Consider the following 24,177-nt stretch of genomic DNA (forward strand, 5'->3'; position numbering starts at 1 on the left):
TTAGAACTGGGGAAGCTTGGGCTGTATCCCAGGTGACAGTGGACCTCAAGCAGGGGCTGCTGCCCTAGCTAGGTGCCGCCTCTGCCTTCTCTCTGCTCCCACATCCCTCTGTGGACTTCATGCCTTTGCTCTTGTTGCTGTGTGGCCCAATCAATATTCACCCCCCACCGCTTTTTTTTTGTACTGGGGACTGAACCCAGAGGCTCTCTACCACGTAGCCACACCCCCAGCCCTTTTTATTTTTTATTGAGACAGGACCTCGCTAAGTTGCTAAGGCTGGCCTTAAACTTGTGAATCTCCTGCCTCTGTCTCCTGGCATGCACCACCACGCCTGGTCCATGTTTACTTTCGAAGTGCCTGCCATAAGGGTTTGTACTGCAAGTTACTTTACACAAAATCTTTGTGTGTGGGGGGCACTAGCAAGACTGAGAGAATGAATATTACAAAGAGGTTAGTAAGGATGAAGAAATTAGAAAGTGGTTTTCTCCCATACCTTGTGATTTTCATGTATTTTCCCTTCTGTTCCCATAGGTTTCTCAAAACTTCCCTTTCCCTTTCCAGATAATCATGAAGAGATGAAAGTTTTAAAACTTTTATCGGACTGTGGGCTTTTCAAAGGAAGACGGGGAGGTCGGGAGAGCTCCTGGAACTTAGGTTGCTGGTTTGCTTCTTGAAGGGGCGTGTCCCAGCCTGGGGGGTGACCAACGATGCAGGCTAGTATAGGTTAGGGCTGAGCCTGCTAGGAGCCTGCCTGGAGGTGAGGGGGGTCCTGACCCTGGTACTTGCTGGCCATGTGACCTGGGGCAAGTCACTTCTCTTCTCTGGGCCCGTTTCCTGCTTCACATTGTAGGTGTAGCTGTAGTGATACTTCTCAAGAGTGTGTGTGTATTCCTGGGCCTACAGAAAGCTGCCTGTGAATGGGAGCTGCTGACTCTGACCTCTGGGAAGGGGCTTGGGGGCATTTTTTTTCTCCTTTCCTGTTTCATTATAAGAAATGGAAAAATAGAAGTCCTGGGTGGGTAGCAGGAAGGAGGAGAAATCAGAACGAAAAGCTAAAATAGGCCCGAGATTGATTTTAAAAGTTATATTTTGAAGCTCAATGTAGTTTATCCTTTCTCTTGGAGATAAAAGGAAAGGGAGTGGGTAGGCAGACAGATATAAAAGGCAGGATGTTAAGTTTGAAAAGCGATGATGTAGGTTAAGTCTATACCCATAGAAGCACATTTTTTATTTCTGTGCATGTGCCCTTGTGAGTCCTCTTTAAATATAACTGAGGATGGGCCCCCGGGGAGTGTGTTAGGCTTGTTGAGGTCTTGGGAGGAAATGCTCTACACAGCCAGGGAATTATCGCACGGGTCCATGTATGGGCAAGTGCGCGTGCATGCGTCTCTAGGGCCAGGTGCACTGCACCTAGTCGTGGTGGTCACCTTCTCCCTTTTTAATTTTGAAAAGGGAGTTTCAAATTCGTTAGCCTCAGGACAGTATCCCCAAGACTGAAGCTGGGGCCCCTCTCACCCTCCTGTGGTAGCTTGGTCTCGGCACCTGCCATGGGTGGGCCGGCCTTGTCTGGCTGTGTGGATAGGGTGCCTGGGGTCAATGTGAGGAAGGAGGGGCTTGGTTTTGCAGGCTTATCTAGCTTCAGGTCATGGTAATGACATGTTGGAATTTGTCACCGTCTCCTTTCCCCACCATGTGAATCACGTTCCAGAGACACATAACGGAAAAAGCTCAATTCGGGCCTGAATCCCTGTCAGTGGGGCAGGAAATTACAGCTGTGAACCCAGTGGTTAGTGTTCTCTAATGAGGCCTTGAACTTATTATTAAATGCAATTGACATTTCTGCCCAGCCCATTCCGTGCTCAGTTCCTGGAGCTGAGGGGCAGGTTTTAGCAGTGGGAGACAGACATTTACTCCTTTATTAATTCACTTACTCACCTGACCCACAGGTCTTGAGTGTGCATTGTGGCCAGATGCTGTGCTGGGCACTGGGTCTCTGGCCTGCAGGGACTGGCAAGATAGGGGTGGGACTTCGGGGACAGGACTACACGTGCACAATTTTAGCCCATCAGAGGATGTTTTCCTTCCCTAAACCCATGATGCAGGCGGGTTTAGGGAAGGAAGGGTTCAGTTACTGTATGGGGTTGTTTAGCTAAGAGGACATGGCACCTGCTCAGGTTCAGAACACAAGAACAGAGAGGTCCTTGAGGACTTGCAGGGACCTGGTGTAGGGAGTACAGCAGGAGCAGAATGGCTGTTCTTGCAGGACGTCTATACTTCCTGTGGCCAGTCTTTGCAGGCCAGCCCCTCTCTCCTGCTCTCCGGCTCATCTTTGGGCAGCCATCGTGGGTGCAAGGAAGTGATACAGATGCTTTGCAAAGTTGTGGTTTCTCAGTGTCTTTGCCTGTGTGAAGGGTGCGGTCGTGTGTCTCACAGTGATATTTTAAATACCTGCCTCTTTGCCAAAGTCTCCATTTTTTTCTGGGCCTTTTCTGGTACCTCTGTGGGCTTGTGCCCTGTGTCTGCCTTTGTTCATGTGTAGACCTTTGCACCTGGTGCAAATGGACCACAGCAAGCTGTTGTTGGCCCAGTTCAAGTCTCCTTTAAGGAGGATGTTCATTACATTGGTCTTTTGGCAAATTGGCTTTTAGCAGATGAGGAGTTGATTGGTACCATGTGCCCCTCGGCCAGATGCATCTGCTCCCACCTTCCCTTTGTTAGGGCCCAGTGCTGAGGCGTGGGGACCTGGGGTCTGAATGTAGATCTGACTCAAAAACCTACATTGTTTCTGTGCTGCTAGTTTACTGCCCTGAGAGATGAAACCCACAAACAGACATTAAAATGTGCAGACATTAAAAAAACTAGGGCTAGGGCTGTAGCTCAGTGCCAGAGTGCCTGCCTAGCTTGTGTGAGGCTTGTGTGGGTTTGATCCTTAGCGCCATATAAAAGTAAATAAAATGAAGGCATTCTGTTCATCTACCTAAAAAAAAAAAAAAACAAAACAGAAAAAAACTTACAGCAAAACTGTCATTGCCTCAGTGACCTTGTTCTTTGGTTCCTGTTAAGAATGTGAATATTCACATTTATAGGGTTTCGATTGCTTCATTTCACATTTAAATATCATGTCTCTATAATTTATTTTAGCACATAGCAGAAGCAAAGATCTAAGTCCTGATTTTTGCTTTCACAATGGTCCTTTGTCCTGACAGCGTCTGTGGACAAGTCCATCCTTTCCAGCGTGATTTGAAATGCTGCCTTTTTTCCCAGATTGATTTCTGGGAAATCAATGATGAATGACAGCTCCATACACTGTAGGTGGGGAGCTGGATTTGAGGTGGGTGGCCCCTGGCCGTCCAGCCTCAGGAGAGGGTGAGCCCGACTCGGCCACACTCCAGAGGCCATGGGGGGAGGCTGCTCTGTTCTTGCTGGAAATGGGTGCCGCGGCAGGTGATAAAGACTAAACAAGTAAGGGGCATGCGGTGCTGGGGAGGAGAGAACATGACATCTTGGAGCACCTCTGCTCCTGGGGTCACTCACACTTAGAGGAGTGTCATGTTTGTGATGCTCAGAAACCATCCTGATGCTGCCTACTGGCTCTACTGCCCCAGGAAAGTCACAACTGCCGCGCCCCCCCCCCCCCCAATGTGACAGCAAAAAGGAATTCATGTTTAAGTTAAAGCCTGTTGAGGTTGCCTGCTCCACTCCACATTCCCATCCACCCATGGCTCAGTGTTCTGCTGTGGCAACGTGAGGCTGGCGGGGGCGGGGGGCACTTGGACAGCACAGTGATGGATCTTTTAAAAGGTTCCACCATTAGAGCATGGCTTTGCCTGCGCGTGTTATCTGTCATGTTTATGTTGATAGAAATAGAGGGCCCCCTCCAAGAGGCTGGAATCAGTGTCTGGGCAGAGGAGGATCATGGGAGGGTGATGGAGTGGATGGGGTCAGCGTTGGTTGTCCAGTTGTTTCTCACAGGTGGTTTCTCTGAGCTGACATTGGGCTACAAGGTGAGCTACTGGCCGAGACCTCTTAGGGCAACTTGAGGCTGTTCTTGAAAAGCGATCATTGTGGGTTTCTGGGTCATCCTGGGGAGCAGCTCTTCTCCAAGACTTTTCCTATGGAGTAAAGGTTTCAGCTGCCAAGTCTTGAGTGGCAGTGTTCAGGACTCCATTATCTGGTACCTAAAGAGCCAGAACCCAGATGCTTGCTCAGTCTCTTCCAGTAACAGTGAATTGTGGCTGGGTTCCTGTGCTGCCCATGGTGATCTAGTCTGCTGCTATAGTATGGAGAGCACTTCAAATAATTATTTTACCTAGGTCGAGGTCCTGGGTGAATCCCACAACTCCTGAACAAGTATGCACTATAGACGACCTGTCCCTGTGAGCATGCACTGCTGCTTTGTTCCCACCTCTGTGCCCTGCCTTTGGAGAGAAAGTCACTCATCATAGTGATCTTATAACATCTTCAAAGCTACTACATGCTGGACATTGTTCCAGGCACCTCATTTGCATATGACTTTATTGAATCCTTAGATGCTCAGACTCGAGACAGAGCTGTATCTATAAAATCGGATTTTTAACAGAGGGTCAGTAACTTGCTCAAGGTTTCCCAGGTTTGAAGCTGGGATTCGAGCCCGACTGCAGAGAGTGCTCTAAAAACCCTGAACCCTGCTGCATATGCTGCTCTCTCCACCACTTCAGAGCTTCAGCCATCCCACAGGAGTGTGGCGTTGCCCCACCTTGTAGTTTCCAAGGCAAATACATGTCCTTGGTTACCCTGAGGTGAGTAGTCGAGCAGCAGTTTGAACTCCGATCTGCTTGGCCCAGAGCCATTGATGGCAACTTTCCATGAATCATTGGGGTGGAAGCTGCTAGAACTTCTGATTCTCTTCTTGCCCTCTGTATCCTCCCGCTCTTGGTCTTTTCCAACTCTTGAATCCGCCCAGGGCAAGTTTTTCAACCTTAGGCCTTAGATAGGATTTAGAAGGCCACTGGGCCTCCTATGGGGACCTGGCATGAGGTGGCCAGAGAGTGGAAATGGAGCTGGTTGGGGCTCAAGTGCTGCTAGGCACATAGAAAGCATTTACTCTGTGACAACTGCTGTTTTGGCCACCAGCTTTAGGTGTAGACGGGCTAGGGAGGAACGGTCTCTTGGGCCACTCATTCACAGAACTCAGATCCATGCACCTTGACAAAGCCCTCAATGTGAAGGAGCTGTGGATACCAAGGTGCATGACATACTGTGTACTTTGGAGTCGTGCACACCTCAGCAGACAGGTGACTAATTACTACATACCTTGCAATGTGCTGCAGGGTGGTGGGGTCAGGGAGGCCTTTACAGAAGAGGTGCCTTTTCATCGGGGCCTGGAGAATTGGTTGGTTTTCTTATTGAGACTGGAAGTGCGGGACAAGCTGAGGGAAGATGGGTTCTGGCCAGGAAATGCATGAACTAACATGCACTGGGTTATTATCTTGGGTGAGAATCTCTGTGGATAAGGCCAAGGTGGTTGAGGCACAGTTGCTCTGGAGGGTCTCTCGGGAGGCCACTAGACCTCCCTCTCTGAGCATAGGGAAAAGGTTGGGTGGTATTCAGGAGCTACGTGGAGTGACAGATGTCAGCTCATGACCATGGTGGTGGTGAACAACTCCTTCAGGGCCCTGAAGGAGGTGCAGTCCAGTACACCCCTTCTCTGAGCTCAGGCAGCAGAGGAGCATGCACTGCCATGTGCCATCTGTTGTGCTGTTGCCTGCCCTAGGCTCAGTACAGGCAGTCCATTCATGTCGACCAGGCCTGCACAGGACGTTCCACCATAGCAGACACATGGCTGACTGGGATGCCCAGCAAAGAGGGGGGTTTCTTTGTTTATAATGAAATGTCACCTATTCCAGCCTCGTGATACAATTATGAGCATCTTATTCTTTTTCTCTTATGAGACTTGGGCAGCCAAGAACTACAAGGGGAAAGAAACTATAAGAAAACTTGGAATTCAAACGGGCCTTGGAGTAAGGAGCTACTCCCTAAGGTGCCCCAACATGCAGCTGCCACTTGTCCTAGGCTTCCTGGAGATAAGAGCCAGAGAGATTTTATCCTGCTTGTCTTCCAAAATATATTGTGTCTAGGGTCCCTGCCCCATGATAACACGAGAATAAGTTACTTTTTCCCCCACAGATTTATCAGTGTTTCCATTTTAATATAACTAACTCATATAGCATTATGATGAGTTCTAAAGGGCTAATGCTTCTAGCCATAGGCTGAAAGAGACACGGTCCTGACAGCACCATTCTATCTAATCTCTCCTTTGGTCCTTGCAGCACCCCAGGGAGGCAAGAGGGTAGGTACTGCTGCTCCCCTTCGTGCCTGAGAGAAGGGCTCTGAAAAGCTGAGACGCTGGTTCAAGGCTCTGATCAAGGGCCCTAGTTACCTGGTTGAGTTCAGAATGAAAATTCTTCCAGACTCGTTCATCATAGGCAAATGTGAATGTGCTTTCTTGTGGGTTAAGAATCCTCTTGTGAGAGTCCTTCCTTGGGAAGGTGCTTGAACCCAGTAGGGCTCAGTAGATGTTGAGTGTGTGAATGAATGAACATGTTTAATCTGGGCCACCTCAACTCCCACAGAGCATGGCTCAGGTGGGCAGCTTGCTGTGCTCTGGCTTCAACCATTTCCTATCCTCTGCCTTTCTCCTGGGGGTGGCCCTTTTGTTTCTCAAGACTGCTTAACTCTGCTGTGGACTTACTGACCCTACTCTTCCTTTTGCCCCTCTTCTTTCTAATCTTTATTATTCTTTTCCAGAAATGTGTTTTTTTACTGTTAAAGACAATTTCAAGACGGAGAAATTTTGCAAGAGTCATACATGACTATGGTCTTGAAGTATGGTGCTGCGAATTAAATCCCTCAGTGTCTGTTGTGGCCTTGTCACCTGGGCCTGTGTGTTTTATTGGGCTTTGAAGTACACATTCTCCTGCTGGGTGCACAATTTTTGCTATGAGCTTCTAGTAGTCAGTCTTTGGAAGCTGATATAGTTCCCAGGGTCCATTAAAGGAAATAGACCAAACAACCGTAGCTTTCCAGGAAAAAATCAAAATTCCTGATTGTAGGTCTGACTGAGTGACCTGGAAGTGACCAGCACAGTGGCAACACTTGGGTTTGATGTATATGGGAGGGTGTGGTTTCTACCCAGGCAGGCTTTCTTGTGGAGGATGTTGGGAAAGTAGCTTCTGAGAGTGATCATGGCTGGGTATTGAAGACCCCAGTTGTGTTGCCCATAACTAGCTGTAGAGGGGAGCAAAGGGAAAGCCTGGTCCTTGACTAAACCTGAATGACTACCTCTGTGCCACTATGGAGCCAGGGTCACTCGGTCTCCTGTCTAGGTTGATAAATAGCTTTAATAGGGAAAATCATTGTTCAAAATAGAGGCTGTCCAGGATCGGGGACTTGGGAAACATTAAGGAATCGCAAGCCAAATGTGTTCACCAAGGAAGTAGCTCTTTATTTGTTCTTATCCTGCCCTCTCTAAGACTGTGCAGGAATTACTTTTGAAAGGAATAAGGAACTTTCCAGACAAGCTGTCCTAAGGGCAGATGATCCAGTGAGGTGAGGCGATGGTCTGATAGGCAAGATCTGCTGATGGACTTTGACTTTGCTTTCTTTCCTTAGATGAACTACGACAAGCCATCGTGGCCATGATGAACAGAAAGGATGAGCTGGAAGAAGAGAACAGGTACCGTGCTTCTCAGTCTGTTCTGATCTTCCTCAGGTAGAGAATTAACAGATGAAGGCAGTTTTGCTTCATTGGCAAGTGCGACTGGTGATGTCTTAGCTTCTGTCTGGCTGTGCCACCTGAGTGTCCAGTGTGGCTTACGTGCAAGCAAGGAATGAGAACCTTGAATAATGGCATCACCTTAGAACAAGAATTTGGAAGAACAGCCTTTGATTCTCTTTAAAAAAAACAGCCTTTATTGAGATAAAATCCACACGCCCTACAGCTTGCCCATTGAGTATGTGCAGGCCAGCAGTTTTTAGTGTTTTCACAGATGCGTACGATCATTACCACAGTCAATTTTAGAACATTGTTATCACTTCAGAAAGAAGGCCCTGGACCATCCATTATCCCAAAGGCCCTTTGGAGTGGTCTTTGATCAAGGGCCTGTGTTAGGGTCCAGGCACTAACACTGTCTGAGGGTTTGTCCAACCCAGGGATACAGAGCAGGGCGACACTTGAATTCTCTGGAGTTGGCCAGAGAATTGGTGTCTTGTCTTGTCTTCTCTTGAAGACACCCAGAAGCAAACATCTTTATTCTTCCCTTCCCTGTTGAAACAAGTGCCAGATGCCACCTGCTGTTGGCTTTTGTCTGCTGTTGGGCTTTTCTTCTGCCAGAACCTGCCTTGGCCATGGTGTGGCTGGTAGGGGCCTGCCTGCCATTAACCAGGAAGCGCCCCCACCTGGGGAGGCAACAGGTCAGTACCACTTCACAAGCTTCTTCCTCATCCTTTATGGAACATGAAAGCAAATGAGTGTGATCTGTAAAACAGAAGAGTGTTTTAAAAGGAGTCTTTACAGACGGCACCATTTTCCAACTAAAATGCACTTTCCACAAAGGCCCAAAGCCCTGGCAGGGTGTGTTTCCTTCCTCCAGCGGGAGCTGTTTGCTGGGAAGGAGCCACAGGATTTATTTTCCCTTGTGAAGAACAGAACTCGTTGTCTGTTAATTTTTTCTTCCCAGAAAAGGAGAAAAATCATAGTGTGTTGATGCCAAGGCTTCCAGGTCCAAGAGGGGAGTCTCCCCAGCTCCCCAGGAGCACAGGTCTTGAGGGAGTCAGTGAACACCGGGCTGGGCTCAGGGCCTGGCGCTTTTGGCTGCACGCTGATGTTTTATGACAATGTCCTGGATTGTGCAGGTGCACCACAGTCAGTCACTGTCGGCTAGAACTAGCCACTCGGGCATAGCGAAGGAAATGGTCTACAGAACCACGTGAGGCTTGTTTCTGGGTGGAAACTTGAGGCGAGCTACTGGTCTACTCCCTTTTTATGAGACTGGGAGTGAAAGACACACGAGAGAACATGTTTTGGAGGGGAATGTTAAGTGCCAGCCCTGCCGCAGCACGATGCTTGCTCAGCCGGAGGTCCCGAGGAAGGCCAGGCTCCCTGTGTGATGTGGGTGGTGGGCAGGGAGGCTGGACAGCTGTCATATAATCCGAGTGTATATTCTGTTTTTATGCTCCAGATATTCTTTTGGTCTCTCCCGACATCCTTTCCTTGGCTACATCTCTTACTCGATGCGTCTGTGACAAAATGAGTCCAAATAATATCCTGCACCTTTTGGGGGTGTGTTTTTAAAAGGACTTCTCTGGGACTTGTCAAGTCCTTGCTCTGCCTTGATCCACACAGTCAGATGGCCGTCTGCTCCTGGGAAAGCGGGGACATGGGGCCTGACTGCAGATGACTGCCCTGGGCTCCTTGTAATTCTTGCTCTCAGGTGATTGGCAGTGTTTGCTATCTCCTGAAGTAAGTTTCTATGAAATAGACTTGACTTAGTTTGTGCAGAGCCCTGTGGACAGTGAATGAGTCTGGACTTGGGTCAAGAACAGTTTTCTGGGCTTGAAGAACCTGTTTGATGGCATCTGAACAGTTGGGCCCCTCTTCCTAGATCCCTGCGGAACCTGCTTGATGGCGAGATGGAACATTCGGCTGCGCTCCGGCAGGAGGTGGACACCTTGAAAAGGAAGGTGACAGAGCAGGAGGAGCGGCACACCATGAAGGTCCAGGCTTTGGCAAGGTAGGGGGGGCAAGGGTGGAGGTGAACATGGGGGCTGTTACAGGGCCGCACACTTTTCACATGTATGCTTTAATAATAAGAAGAAAGCAACCAAAGGAGACAAAATTTATCTACGTTCACTCAATAAGTGATGTGTATGCGTATGGTTCAAAATAATGGAGGTTAAACGTTGAGTCTCTGCTCACGGGTCCCAGCCAGCTGGTGCTCTCTGGATGCCCTTGCTGTTGCCAGTTGCAGAGAGGTTCTGTGTCCCCACACGACAGCGTGTGCACATGTAGCTGGCCAGTGCCTTTCCCACTCCCCCCTTACTTCACATCTTGGGGAGGATCTGTGTTGTTGTGCCAAGGGGCTCCCATCTTCCTTGTCCCGTTACTGTGTCATTATCTGATTGCACCAGAGTTAGTTTAACCAGTCTGCCAGTAGCTGAGTATTAAGGATTTTCCAATGTTGTGACTACTAATAGTGCCACAGCCAATACCCCTGTGCCTGTGCGAGTGTGTTTATTGGAAGCATTCCCAGAAGTAGACCTGCTGGTCGAGGTGCCTTTCTAGGCTGGGTGGCAGCCCCCGCTGCCCTCTCCAGGTGTTTGTTGAGCCACGCTTCTTCCACAGCAACCTGCGAGGTGGCGCTGCTGCCCAGCTATGTAGAGCACGGTAGGATCCAGGTTTTGGGTCTCTGATAATATCACAGGAGAAAAATGAGGCTGGCAGAAGATCTTTCATTTCTGTTTCTCTGGTTATGGGTATGATGGAGCCTATTTTTACTTAAGAGCCATTTTTTTTCTGTGATGTTTATCTTATTAAAACTGTAGTGAATTAAAAAAAAACAAAACCCAGCTCCCTTAAAACATCATTTTGTACTGAACGTGTTTTCTGAGCTGCACCCACAACCTCCAGCCTGTCGTTTCCCAGCCTGCCTCCTTGCTTGGCTTCCTACTGCAGAAGTGGTTTTTCTGGTAACCTTTTTTATATACCTGAATGTTGTATTTCATTGAATTAATCACCATATTAAATTGACCAATTTAATATGGTCAATTTACCATTTGGGTTGTTTCCAGTATTTCCCCCCATTTTAGGTGAGATAAGCAGTTTGTTGGTGGTTCCTCAAAAATTGCTTTTAAATTAGACCAGGAGAGAAATAGATTTCGCGGCTGTGTCGGGGCCCATAGTCGAGTGCATTTGCAGTGGTGGCTCTTCCATCTTGGTGCTGCCAGGTTACGTAAGCAGCATTTGTATCGTTGACATGTGTCTGTCACTTTGACCTCTTATCCAAGCCCTACTCTTCTAGTTTCTCCCCTTTCTTCAGGTTCTAAAATGATGTCTTGAGAATATCAGAGCCAGTTAAACGATAATCATAAATAGAGTGACTGGTGGCATTTTGTTAGCTGGTCCTTCATTTCACCTGGCCATGCTAAAACCCTGTGGCATGCTTGCAAATCAGTGTCTATAGGAAAGCCTGCAGTCTTCAGAGAGGCCGGTTCTGAATCATCAGTGACAGAAAGGATTATATTCCCTGTCATTTACTGACTTGTGTAAAGACTTGGCTTACACTCAAGTTCCCTCTCCATTACTTGCAAATTGTGTTTCCGGGTGAACTACTTAACTTCTGCAAGTGTGTGTTTGCCCATCTATGAGATGGAGAGGGCAATCTTACCCACCCAGGCAGACTGGTTGAGGAGGGAACGGGGTGTGTAAGGTGCTGGGCGTGTGTGTTGTTGGGACCGTTGTCTAAAGCGTATTTTGGAATCTGATAATTCCAGGAAAAATTTTATCCCATAAATAGGGTAGAGGAAAAACAATTTCTTGACTAGGCAGTTGTGTAATATGAAGTCTCCTCATGGGAACAATGGGTTTAAGCGACTTGAGAGTTTGTGGTTTGCAGGTAGAAGGTCATCTGTTCAACAGGTGATTATTACAGAAGGAGAGAATGGAACAAAGCAAGGTGGTCAGCATGGGCTGGGGATGTGGCTCAAGCGGTAGAGCGCTCACCTGACATGCATGCGGCCCAGGTTCGATCCTCAGCACCACATACAAACAAAGATGTTGTGTCCGCTGAAAACTAAAATAATATTAAAAAAAATAAAAAAAAAAAAAAAAAAAAAGGTGGTCAGCAGGATGTGTAAGTTTGGAGAAGGTCAATTGCTGACAGAGTTCCACTCTGCCAGCTGTCAGAGCTTTCTGGCCGCAGGAGGAACAGCTGTTTGTTGGCAGACAAGACCTGCTGAGGTGGTGGGTGCTGGGCTGGGAGGGCTGTAGCCAGTGGGGCATCGAGTGCCAGGCTGGCAGTGAGTTTGCGCTGGCCCCACCCTGCTCTCAGGCCCACGTGTGCCCCCAGGGGCAGGTGTGACAAAGCAGGTGAACATTGAGGGTCAGACTGTGGCTCTGTTCCTTCCTAGTGGTGTGACCTTGGGAAGTTACTTAATCTCTTTTGGTTTTCTTAGTTGTAAAATGGGGATAAGAAAATTCTCTGCCTCATTGAGTTATTGCATGAATAAAACGAGAGAGACCATTTGTCAGCTCAATAAATATGCTTCCCACAAGCTCAGTAAATGTTAACTATCATCATTTTTCTTTAATATAAAAATTATGTTACTAAGAGACGTTGCCTAATCAAAAGATATATTTTAACAGCAATGGTATAGAAAGAATAGTGCAGGCTATTTTAGATTCAGAACTGTGGAGTTTATTTTGTGTAAACATTCTAATACCAAGCGTGTATTTGTGTGTTTTACAGGCTTTGAGTGTATATTGTGAGGCTGAAACATCACTGAGCAACTTCTGCATTTGATTACAGATTTCTTTTGCTAAAAATTAATGGCTTTCCTTTCATCTGTCACAGTTCGACCAAGAACGAGTTCATGTGACTAGCTCGGTGCTTTTGTGGCCCTGAGCACCTGCTAGGCCCCGATGTGGAGGCATTATAGTCAGATGCAGTTAGGACTGTGCCAGTCACATTCCTCTAAATAATTGATTGCCTTGCTTCCTGCTGAATTAAGAAAACTCAAACTATGAGGCAGATGTTCAAAGAAAGAAGATACAAGTTTACACTGAGAGGGAAGTGTCAGACTCTTATGCCACTGTGACAGGCTGCCACAGACGGGGTGATCTAGAATGGACATAAATTTACTGGGCTCATGGTTCTGAGGCTGGAAGTCCAGGATGGGAGGGGCTGCATTGGTCAGGCCCTCTGCTGAATGATGGTGTGGCGGAAGCATCACAGAGGAGACCGTGTGAGAGGGAAGAGAGCAGAAGTCGCTTCTTTTAAACAATCCCGTTCTTGTGGTGAGGACATTAATCTACTGGAGAGGGCAAAGCCCTCTTGACCTAACTACCTCCCAACATTGCATGAGGAATTAAGTTTCTAATACCTGAACTGAGGGGGGACACAAGCATTGCAGCAAGCAAATAAACATGGTGGTTGGATTGTATCGGGACATTTTCTATTTCTGCTTATTGAGATAACTATCTCCAAACTTGTTTGTTTAAAACAACAAATGCTTGTAATCCTCCTTTCTGTGAGGAATCTGGGAATGACTTGGCTTGGGCAAGAGGTGGCTGCTGGCCAAAGTTGCTGCCATCTGAAGATTTGGCTGGGACTGGAGGGACCATTCTCATGCTTACTCACGTGACTGAACAGGCTTTGGATCCTGGCCCTATGGGCCTCTTGTTAGGGCTGTGGACAACCGTAGCCGATTCCCATAGGGCATAGCTCAAGAGTGAGAGCATACCCAAGATGTCAGCCATCATGTTTTGATAACCTGATCTTGGAGCTGACACCAACCACTTCCACTGTATTTTCTAGTTATATAGATCAGCCCTGATGTAATGTGGGAGGGGAATACATACAAGGCAGGGGCCATCTTGAAGGCTGCCCCCATGACCATCAGATTGTAGCTACCTACGGGGACCACAGGCACTGCAGAGAAAGAACCAGCAGTTTGCATCTCTCTAGAAAGATTTATTGTAAGTACTGGCCAATGTGGGCATGGATGATAATGGCTTGCATGTGTCTCTGGTCTATAGTGTGCAGGCTGGAGATCGGGGACGCTGGTGGTACAATCACAAGGCCTGATGTCCAGAGGGCTGTTACAGAAGCAGTCTGAATTGGAAAGGCCTGAGAATTGAAAGCACCAAGGGCAGGAGAGCAGTGATGCAGCTCGAGAGAATTCGCCTTCCTGTTTGTGTGTGTGTGTGTGTGTGTGTGCGTGCGCGCGCGTGTGTATGCTGCTCGGGCCTCCGGGGAGTGCATGATGCCAGGCTCATGGCTGCAGGCCGTGTGCCCTGCTCAGTTCACCAGTGCAAATGCGAATCTCTTCTGGAAACGCCCCCAGGCTCAGAGAGATGATGTTTAAGCAGATACCTGGGTATCCTGGGATCCCTTCAAATTAACACTAGATTAACCCTTATTCTACCCTGGATCTCTGTGGTGAACTCCTCCTCCTCCTCCTCCCCACTCTGTCCATGTGGTTTGATGGGGTTGACCCCGTCCTTCCCTCTACCTGCCATGCTTTGGAGGAGATTGGCTGATCCAGGCCTGGACAGTCAGTGACTCCATCCCTCAAGTTTTTGGCGACTTTTATGCCCTGTGAGAAGATCCTAACACCAAGTGGCACCAACACGGTGGAGAAATGGGGGGAGTGAAAATCAACAGTTCCTGATGATGTTGTTTGAGCTGCTGGATCCAGTCTTTCCTGAAGATGTTTTTCCCTCTGGTATTTTTAAGTGCATTGCTTTTGTTCTTTGAGTGAGAACCAACCACAGGCTGGCTCAGTTGTAATGCTGAGTCCTGACTGAGGGGGGTTCTGGTTTGGGTGTTGGCCTGGAGCAGATTGGGTGTTCTCTGGGTCTATGTAGATTCACCCTCTCAACTGTGAACCTGCCAGATCCAGGAAGGGACTTCTTGTTTGTGGAGATTTACCAAGGGGTGGAGACAGCGTTCTTGAGAAACCTGCTGGGTTATTGGAACAGCTCTGCCCCAGGCTGCTGCTCCTGTCTCTCCTGTGGGGCCAGCTTAGCAGGGTCCTGTGGTCAGCTTTTCCCTCCTGCTGGGCGGCTCGGCACTATCAGAGGTGTGTCACGTTTTTCCCAGCCCCTCCTGAAGCCTCTGGGTCCTCTTCTCCTTAAACACTTAGGCTTGTGCTGCCCCACCCCCTCCCGAGGCTGCCTGATGTGTGGTGGCGACAGCTGACTTGGGAGGCCATGTCTGACCTATACTGGAGATGCACACAGCGCAGTGACTGCTCCTGATGCTGCCACTCAACAACCTAATGTCTCAGCCCTCTCCTGGCTTTGGTGGCATAGACCCCAAGCCTGGGCTGATGGGGATGTTTTTGCTGTGGCTGGGAACCCAAGCACTGTTTGCTTTCTTCAGGTGGCCTTGGCTCCAGGTCTTCTGGAGGTGTCAGTGGTTTCTCCCCTCCCTTGGCTCTGTGTCCTCTGTGCTGATGTCAGTCTTCAGTGGGCTCTCTGCACATAGTGGCAAAAGTGGTGTCCGGTGGCACCAAACCTTGCAGGATCCAAAAGGAATCCAGTGTCCCTGCAGTGTCTGCATACAGCATGAAGGAAGCTTGCTTTGTTGGGTTTGTTGTAGTTGACGGGGAGCAGAAGGCTGTGACTGAGAGCCTCACCAGGTCCCTCAGGCAATGGGCAGAGGAAAGCACGTGTGTCACACTTTGTCTTGGATCATGGGGAAGACGACATGAGTTAATGCGTTCAAAACACTCGGCGTTGCCCCAGGCCTCTCCCAAGAGCTCAGTGTGTATCACCTAATTTCTTCTTCACTGGAGTCTTGTCTGTGAGTGGCTAGGGATGCTGAGGCCAGGCCAGGATCTTGTGAGTCCTCCCCTTGCACTTCCCCATCCATAAGCATTCGGGGCCTGTTATGGTTTAGATCATAAGGTGTCCCCCAGAAGCTCATGTGTGAGACAGTTTGCAGGAAAGTTTGGAGGTAAAAATGACTGGGTTACGAGAGCCTTAACCTAATCAGTGCATTACTTCACTGATGGTATTAACTAGGTGGTAACTGTAGGCAGGTAGGTGGTGACTGGAGGAGGTGGGTCACTGGGGGCATGCTTTTGGGGTTATATTTTATCCCTGGTCTGCAGAGCTCTCTCTGCCTCCTGATTGTCATGTCCTGAGCTGCTCTCCTCCACCACACCTTTCCACCATGATGCTCTGCCTCATCTCAAGCCCAGAGCAATGGAGTTGGCTGTGTGGACTGCGACCTCTAAAACCAAGGGCCCCAAATAAACTTTTCCTCCTCCAAAATTGTTCTTATCAGGTCTTTTGGTTGCAGCATTGAAAAACCCGACTGAAGTGGCCTTTGGCCTGTGGCATTCACTTGACCTTCGTCTCCTCTGGGTCTGATTTCTTCCCAGCCATGACTGCTCAGTGTGTGTCCCTTTGTCTCAGGTGGGCTCCTGGGCAGTGGATCTGCATATAGGGCTCGAAACTGTGCAGCCTGTAAGAGAAGGGTGGACTCTGGGCCTCAGGAATCTGCGGGTCCTCCCTCCAGCACCCCAGGAGAATTTTATTAGCTTTTGATGAAAGCTTTCAATCTTAGTTTCTGCCTGAAGGTTCAGCCTCTACTTTTTTTCTTTGTTCTTTTTTTTTTTTTTTTTTAAATCCACAGAAGAACATGGAAAAGGAGAGTGGCTCTCCCGAGTCGTAGATTGTGTTATCACAGGAGAGGAGGTCAAATGTGGGGATTGTGGACTTGAACCCCAAGCCTATCTTGGGTTAGAGGGGGGCCTTTGGAGGTACGGGTCTGGCCACCTTAGGGCCATCCCCAGCTGGAACATGCACCCTGAGAGGAGGAGCGTGAGGCAGCTGTGGCAGCATCTGCCTGGGATTCGACTGAGGATTCTGGGGTCTCACCAGGGTCAGCAGGGATGAGTGTGGTCAGTGAGAAGACATGTCTTCCGTGGATGGGGAGGAGAAGTGGTGGCAAGCTTGCCGGGGAGCTTTCCAGACGTGCACTCTACACGTGCGCTCCACACGTGCGCTCCACAGGTGGAATAACAGGGCTGCTCGAGATGTCCTCAGGCAGAATGGTGGTGTCCTGCCTCACACTGCAAAAGGGAGAGCTTGTCATTTTTACAAAGCCCTGTTGAGTTCTGTTTGGTAAAAATAAACATGCACCAGAGCGTCAACCTGTTATGTCAAGCAAAACTTTCCCTCAGGCTCAGTAGAGTCCAGAAGTAAGGCCTACTTTTTGCTATGCTGCTTTCAAAAAAATTCACATTTGCTAAACAAATGGCTTAGGAGGTGCGTGCTTATGGACTGAGAGTCGGGGATTAAGATGTAGGTTCCTGCTCTAGAAGAAGAGGTGCTATACTGACATTCTCTTGTCCCCCCAAATCCCTCCCCACTTTCTCCCACACAGGGGCATCAGCCAGGGCTTAGTTTTTCTCCCTTGGTTGGTGTAGGGGGTGAACTCTCCTAGGCACCGAAGTTCAGCCTGGACGTTCTAATGTGGTCAAGGTAATTCCATCTCCTTTCTAAAGTGATTGGTTCAGGTAACTATGGCTTGACCCTGGGTGTGGTGATTGGACTTGGCTCAGGAAGTAGGTGTGTCACCTGATTTTGGTCACACAGACATGATTCAAAGTGTATTGGGACTTTGTTTTGATTATCAGGGATTGAACTCGGGGTGTTCAGCCACTGAACCACATCCCCAGCCCTTTTTATTTTTTGAGACAGTCTTGCTAAGTTGCTGAGGCTGGCTCTGAACTTGTGATCCTGCTGCCTCAGCCTGTCAAGCTGCTGGGATCACAGGTGTACCACAGCACCTGGCTGTGTTGGAGGAAAATGGTCTGTTAATCACAGGGTGGCTCTCCTCCTCCTGGATCGTGTGCTGCAGGGGCATAAAGATGGTTCAGCTTTGGCCATTTTGATACTGTGAAGGGAGCTGGCCTTATGGTGAGGTTACTGTACAGCAGCTTGGAATGGGGAACTGAGGCAAGCAAACTGGGTCTTAAGATGTCACTGGGCTACTGGATCAGCTCCCCTTGAAGGTCTCTCTGGACTGTCCAGTGTGTGGCCACAAACCCCTTTGCTCTCTAAGCCAATTCAAGTTGGGTTTTCTGTTTCTTGCTACATTGAGGGCACTTGTTGATCTGAATCGTCTTGCCCACCCTCTTCTGCCTGCCTGGGGACTAGTAGGATCCTTCTGTGATAGACCTACCCACATTCCTGAACAAGGTTAGTTTTGGCATCAGAGACTTGTCCCCTGCGGGCTGCTGGTCTTCAGTTGTAGACCATAAGCTCCATGTGGGAGTGCCCGTGCTCACCTAACCTCTCCCTAGAGAAGAACAATGCCCTGCACACAGTGGGGCTCAGTAGTGTTGGTTAGATGAAGGAATGGAGGGACTGTGGGGCCAGGACACTGTCACTCAGACACACCCAGCTCTTCCAACACTTGAGTTACCTTCTGTGAGCACAGCTCTTCAGACTGAATTCTGAACTGCTGGTGACGGCACTCCTTTGTCCCATGACTATATTTTAGTTACTTTTTGGGAGTTTGGGCTGTCTGGAAACATCTCGGCCATCCACCTGGAGTTGGTGGGTAGTGACAATGTGCAATGGTAGGTGACAGAAACCACTCCACCTTCCTATGTCATCCACAGCTGAATGGCTCAGCCCCTGAGGTGCTTAGGAAAGAGATGGCTCTGCCCAGCTGGGTGAAAGAACAGGGATGTCCTCCTGTGTTGTTCTCCCTTTCCCTTGGTCTCGGCTTCTCATGGAGACCAGGAGGCCCCAGCGGCTCCAGGCCTAGATCTGTCATTCTAGCAGCCAGTGGGAGAGGAGGGCTTCTTCCCCTGGCTCTTGGGGGAGCTGTGGGTCCACTTCCCATTTCCCCAGTGGGCAGCGGTATCCTTGCTGCTCAGCCCTGGAGCTGAGAGGAGGCAGCTTTGCTCATCTGAACTACAGCAGTGGGAAGAAGGGCTGCAGGAGGTTCCTCAAAAGAAAATCAGAAAGTTCCTCCCTGTAGGAGGGTGGGCAGCGATGGCAGGTGACCCGCGGTGGGTTACTGCCCCGTGGCTGTCCCCCTATTACATTTGGATTCTGTAAATGTCCCAAAGCAAGGTACTGTGCTGTCACTCTTGAGCCTGTAGATTCGAGCTTGGCTTCAGGTGCTCTCGTCGGTAGTCAGAAGGTCTCCGCTGTGTTCTCTGTTGTGCTTTTTCTTGGTTAGATGTTTGTGCCTGATAAATGTCGACCTCCTGAGCTGTCGCCAAAGCTATTTTGGCATCTTTAGACTTCATTTTAGCAGACTTGGTGTCCCCCTTTTTTTTTTTTAAATAAACATACTTGGTGTAATACTCCTTTACTATCCTGAAATGGCATTCTAGCTAATACAACCTACCTACATGAGTGATTTAAGAAAGTATAACACCCTGCCTCCAACATGAAAGGGAAATAAAGGGAAAGTCATTTATGATTAAAAAAAAGGTAGATTTTAATATACTTTGATCAGGCACAGCTGTGCTAGAAAACACAGTTAAGTGCTTGATCTGCTTGTAATGCATGAGTTTGGACTTAAAGGAGGTAAGAAGATAAGAAATTAGGCTTTTCAGGAAGTATAGAAGATGAGAAAATAGAGTGGGGGTGGACCCTGGAGGGAAACCCGGTACGTCTGGTGTGTGAGATTACATTTCAGGTTCAGATGGTAGACAAGGTTCTCATTCACCTCTGTAACTGGCCACAGGAGCCTGGTCTGGCTGTAGGCTGCCTTGGCCTTTCGGGACGGCTAGCCTTGAGTCTACTCTAATGCTGCCAGTGCCTGCCACCACCTGATGACCACACGTGGGTGCTGCCTCTCTAGAGGGCAGCACTATCTCCACCCCAACCTTTCCCCACACTTTGTTCTCAAGACCATTTGCAAATGTACCATCAGGATTTTGTGTTCAGGAGCCCTCTGGTCCCTGACCACACTGATTATCTGTTGACTTCCTGCTGTGTCCAGCCCACCCCGGCTCTGCTGCCGCTCTCCTCAGGGCTGCTGGCTCTTTGACTTGGCCGAGTCTCATGCACTGAGCTGGGCTCTTCTCTTCAGCACATGCTCAAAAGCAGCTGGTGGAGATTGAATAATTTATAGCCCAAAGCCAGGGAGAGTGGCAGCACGGGATGGAACTGGCATGGGGGAGCAAAGATGACAGTGAGATGTGCTGCTAGGGCAGGGACAGGGTGTCATGGGGGGGCTGTTGAGCTGTGGTCCTGAAATCCATGGAGGGATCGATGGTTGGTTCAGTGTGTTCATTTCTTGATTCTCTCCTTAAATGTCTGTTTTGTATTAAGCTTTTTTAGATCTAAAGATAACAATTCTAATCTAGGTGCTAAAATTGAGAGGAAGGTTTTACAGGCAGGTTTTAATCTTTTGGCTGGCAATTCCACATGTGCCTGTTTAGTCGGCCATTTTTTTTTGTGTGTGCTTTATTTTGTGGTGCTGGGGATGGCACCCAGGGCCTTGTGCATGCTAGACAAGTGCTCTAGAGGGCAGCACTGTCTCCACCCACACTTTGTTCTTAAGACCATTTGCAAATGTACCATCAGGGTTTTGTGTTCAGGAGCCCTCTGGTCCCTGACCACACTGGATTATCTGTTGACTTCCTACTGCGTCTAGCCCACCCCGGCTCTGCTGCCGCTCTCCTCAAGGTTCAGTGTGTTCAGAGCTGCATCCTGAGCCTCTTTGACACTTTGATTCTGAGACAAAGTCTAAGTTGCCTAGCCTGGCCTTGATTGTGATCCTTCCGAGTGGCTGGAATTGCAGGCACGTGCCCCCATTCCCAGCTAGTTGGCCATTCTCAGAAGGAAGTATCATGCCGTAGAGTGGAGCAGGCCTGAATCCTGAATTGGAGCCATGCTTCTCAGGACTGTGGGACACCCAGGCCACACGGTTGAAGGGGGTGCATGTTCTCAGGGTCAGGAAGGGGCTTCGGCCCCTTCTTAGATGTTCGATCTCAAATGGGGAGTTTGTACCTAAGCTTCCCATCTAGACAGCCAGGATAGAACAGTCTGTCTTGAGGATATTAAGAGAGAATGCATGAAGGTGCCAAGCACAGAGACTATCCCGTTGAAATACTCGGGGAATGCCAGCTGAGATGGTTATTATGGTTTCACTGAAGTAAATGATTCCTCCATTTCAAGGCTGCAGAGTCATTTCCTGTTAATCTGGCCTGCTGTTGGTCAGATGTAACTAACTTTTTAACCAAGAATTCTCTGAAGACCTGAATGTGTTGCTTAGACATGGCTGTGTGTTTCAGTTACCAGGAGCTTTTAGAACTCTTGTGTCCTAGTGACCTTCCAGATAACTAAATCAGAATCTTTAGGGTTGAGACCCAGACTGCTCAGGAAATTCTCCCTGGTAGCTGATGTTGACTTAAATCGGCACCCCTCAGGCCTTCTTGCACAGACCGAGCCTCTGGGCACCCTGTACACATCCAGCATCTGATTCAGCAGGCCTAGGTCTGGTGTCATGCATTGCTGATAAGTCCCATGGGGCAGCCAGTGGCAGAGAAGTGCTGGTGGTGGTCAAAAGAGGAATTTAGAGATAGTAGTCTCAGGAGGGTAGAAATGCTTGAGATTGTAACTCCAAATTGGGAGTCATTATTTTTGTGTTGCATTATTTGAAAAAAAAAATGCATACTGTGATTAGCACCATGACATTTGCAATATTAAGATTTTATTCCCAAGTAAACTGTAATCGACATGTGGCTCACTTTGTGGGTTTTAAATGATCTACGTGTGAGTTCTAGCATGGTCTGCTGTTCTGCTGCTTCCTTTGCCACTCCACGTGGAGCCGTGTGCTTTCAGGTTGAAGTGTAACAAGTAGGTTCCACTGCGGGATCCTGCTGTGACCAGCCACTGGAGATGTCTGGAGAGAGCTCTTGTTTCTCTGCTTTTAAAAAAATCACCTTTCATAGTTGGAATGGAGCTCAGTGGTAAAGCACTTGGCTAGCATATGTGAGGCCCTAGGTTAAATCCCTAGTACCATTTAAAAAAAAAATTACCTTTCAATCTTTCAATCATAAAAGCATCCTAACTCCTGGTGGGGAAGGAGTCCTAAATTCCACATCAACCTGATAACCGTACCTGCTCTGGGGCTGTTGAGTGCATTTTTCACATGTGGCCTCGCCACCACTGGTTGTGTACACCCAATTAATATTCTGTTCATGATGTTTTCTTTTGTTTCTACACAGATTTCAAATTATATTTAAGTAGGGGCTTCCCTTTGGATATGTACAAGTGCTGCCCAACTTGGAATCCTTAAGTCCAGGAAGAACAGAAGTTTAAAGAAAACCACCTGCACTCAGTTGTTGCTAATTGCTAATGTTTTATTTATGAGGAATTTTGTTCCCATTTATTTCATGTGGCTGTTCATTTTACATAGTTCACATCACTCCGAATCTCTAAGGTGATGGTCAGTTTTGCAAAACAGTTAGCTCTTTATGGTAAGCAGTTAACAAATCTCATTCCCTTGTATGGCTGGATAGCACTTGTGATGGTTGCCGGGGGTAAGGAGGGGTTTCTGTGTTTGGAGACGTCTTTCTCACATTATTCTCTTCTAAATACTTAGTATTTCCATGAATGTATTTTTTTCTTGAAGCTATTATTTTTTTTTGATTCTTTGTTAGTCCCTTCAGCTGGGTTTCTGGAGTGGAATTCCTGTATTAGAAGGTCAGTGTGTCTGTAAAGGCTCTCAGTTGGTATGACAGTTTGGATGTACTTTGTCCCCCAAGGATTCAAATGCAGGAAGCTTTAGTCCCCAGTGGTGGTATTGGGAGACAGTATGGAACCTTCATGAGGTGGGGCCTAGTGGGAAGTCCTGAGGTCACTAGTGGAGCTGCCCTGTGGAGGGATTAAGGTAGCTTTTGAGAGACCCCCTAGCTGCTTGAGAGTGACTTAATGAGTGAGCTCAACTCCTGAATCACTTTCTGGCTTCCTGTTTCAAGATGTGATCTTGCTCTATCCATGCTGCTTGGCATCATGACACCCTCTGCACTTGGCCCCAATAGAGGCCAAGTCAGTGGTATTGTCTACTCTTGGACTCTTACCCTCCCAAACTGTGAGCCCAATAAACTTCTTGGCTTTAAAAAGTTAGCCCACCTCAGGTATTTTGTTAGAGTAATACCAAACAGACTAATGCAGTTCATATTATTCAAATCCTTTTCAAGAAGGAGGTCTCCCTCCCTACCCCACAGCAGGATGTTGGCCGGTTTGGCCCATTGTCATTTCTATTGCTGTACAGCACATCACAGGTACTTGGCAGTTTCCAATTGGGTTAGTGCCCAGGCTTCCGCCCTTCTGAGCCTGCAGTAAAGGCTGCCATGAATATCCTTGTCTCTTGCCCTTTCTCGCTGTCAGTTTCTTCTCTTAGTGTATATTGCCAGGAGTGGGATCCCAGGCACAGGGTGTGAATGTTTTAATGGCAAAAATTCTGCATTGTTCTTGGCTCCAGGGTGAGGCAGAGAGCCATTCACTAGAGCTTGGGCTGGTGCCATCCTTGGTCGTCCCCACCTGGCTCTTGCTGTTGGGCTGTGGAGGTGAAGGAATCCGTGGCATGAATGATTTCCCTTTGGGAATAGTGGTGTGGATTTTGTAAATACCAAATGCAGGGCTGTCTAAACTTGATGTTATGGAAGCTTTTTCTCAGATACCATGAGCCACTGGGAGTCACATAAACTCCTTCCTATTTTGGGATCTGGCTTAAGTTTCTTAGATATGGTTCCTTTTTTTTTTTTTTTTGCTATATGGGGGATGGAGCCCAGGGCTGTGTGCATGTGAGGCAAGTGCTCTACCTCTGAGCTGCCCCGAGCCCACCCAGGTGTTTTTCCTGTGTGAAATGATGGATGTACGTGTTAGAAGGACAGGCGCATCGCAGTGTCTCCTATAGCCATTGCACACCAGGAGAAAGCCAGGTGCCTGTTTATTTTCTTTGATTATTTTAGACTCCTATCAAAGACTCGGGTTTTGTTGATGAACTAAAATTTTCAGGGAATAAGTAGCAAGGTATATTTGCACAAACATCTGCGTTTTGAAGCACGTGCTCGTGTTGAATGGTTAAGCGTCAGAGCTGTTAGTATCTGATGCCAGATGTTCCCCCACAAAATCTGCGCTGAACATGGATTGGAGTGGCTCATCAGGATGCAAAAGAGATACAGCTGTTGAGAAAGGGAGAAGGGAGAGAGTGACTGAAACATGGCTTTCCCCACAAAGCACAGAAATAGGAGGAGATAGAAAATAATGGAAACCAGTAAACAGGATAGAGCGCTCTTTAAAAGGTCATGATGATTACCCACCGGGAAGTACACCTACCATTCATTATTACCCCCTTTGCTGTCCTTTCTAGTGAGAAGCAGGTAGCTAAGTCCAGAGGAGTAAATATAACTGAATGGTTTTGAGGGATA

General features: G+C 48.2%; 1 protein-coding gene across 6 annotated transcripts in view; it reads left to right on the plus strand.

Annotated features, from left to right (window-relative positions):
* Positions 1 to 24,177, plus strand: part of Snx29 (sorting nexin 29) — a 386,701-nt gene that overhangs the window by 107,122 nt on the left and 255,402 nt on the right. For all 6 annotated transcript variants that reach the window (XR_007342647.1, XM_048789519.1, XM_015490624.2 and 3 more), the window contains 2 exons: positions 7,651 to 7,714; positions 9,642 to 9,770. Coding sequence is in view for 5 of the 6 variants with exons in the window: in XM_048789519.1 (XP_048645476.1) it covers positions 7,651 to 7,714; positions 9,642 to 9,770 (193 nt within the window). In the remaining variant the exon portion in view is untranslated. The remainder of the gene's footprint in view (positions 1 to 7,650; positions 7,715 to 9,641; positions 9,771 to 24,177) is intronic.

The sequence above is a fragment of the Marmota marmota genome, unplaced genomic scaffold (assembly GCF_001458135.2).
Source record: "Marmota marmota marmota unplaced genomic scaffold, marMar, whole genome shotgun sequence".
Taxonomy (NCBI): domain Eukaryota; kingdom Metazoa; phylum Chordata; class Mammalia; order Rodentia; family Sciuridae; genus Marmota; species Marmota marmota.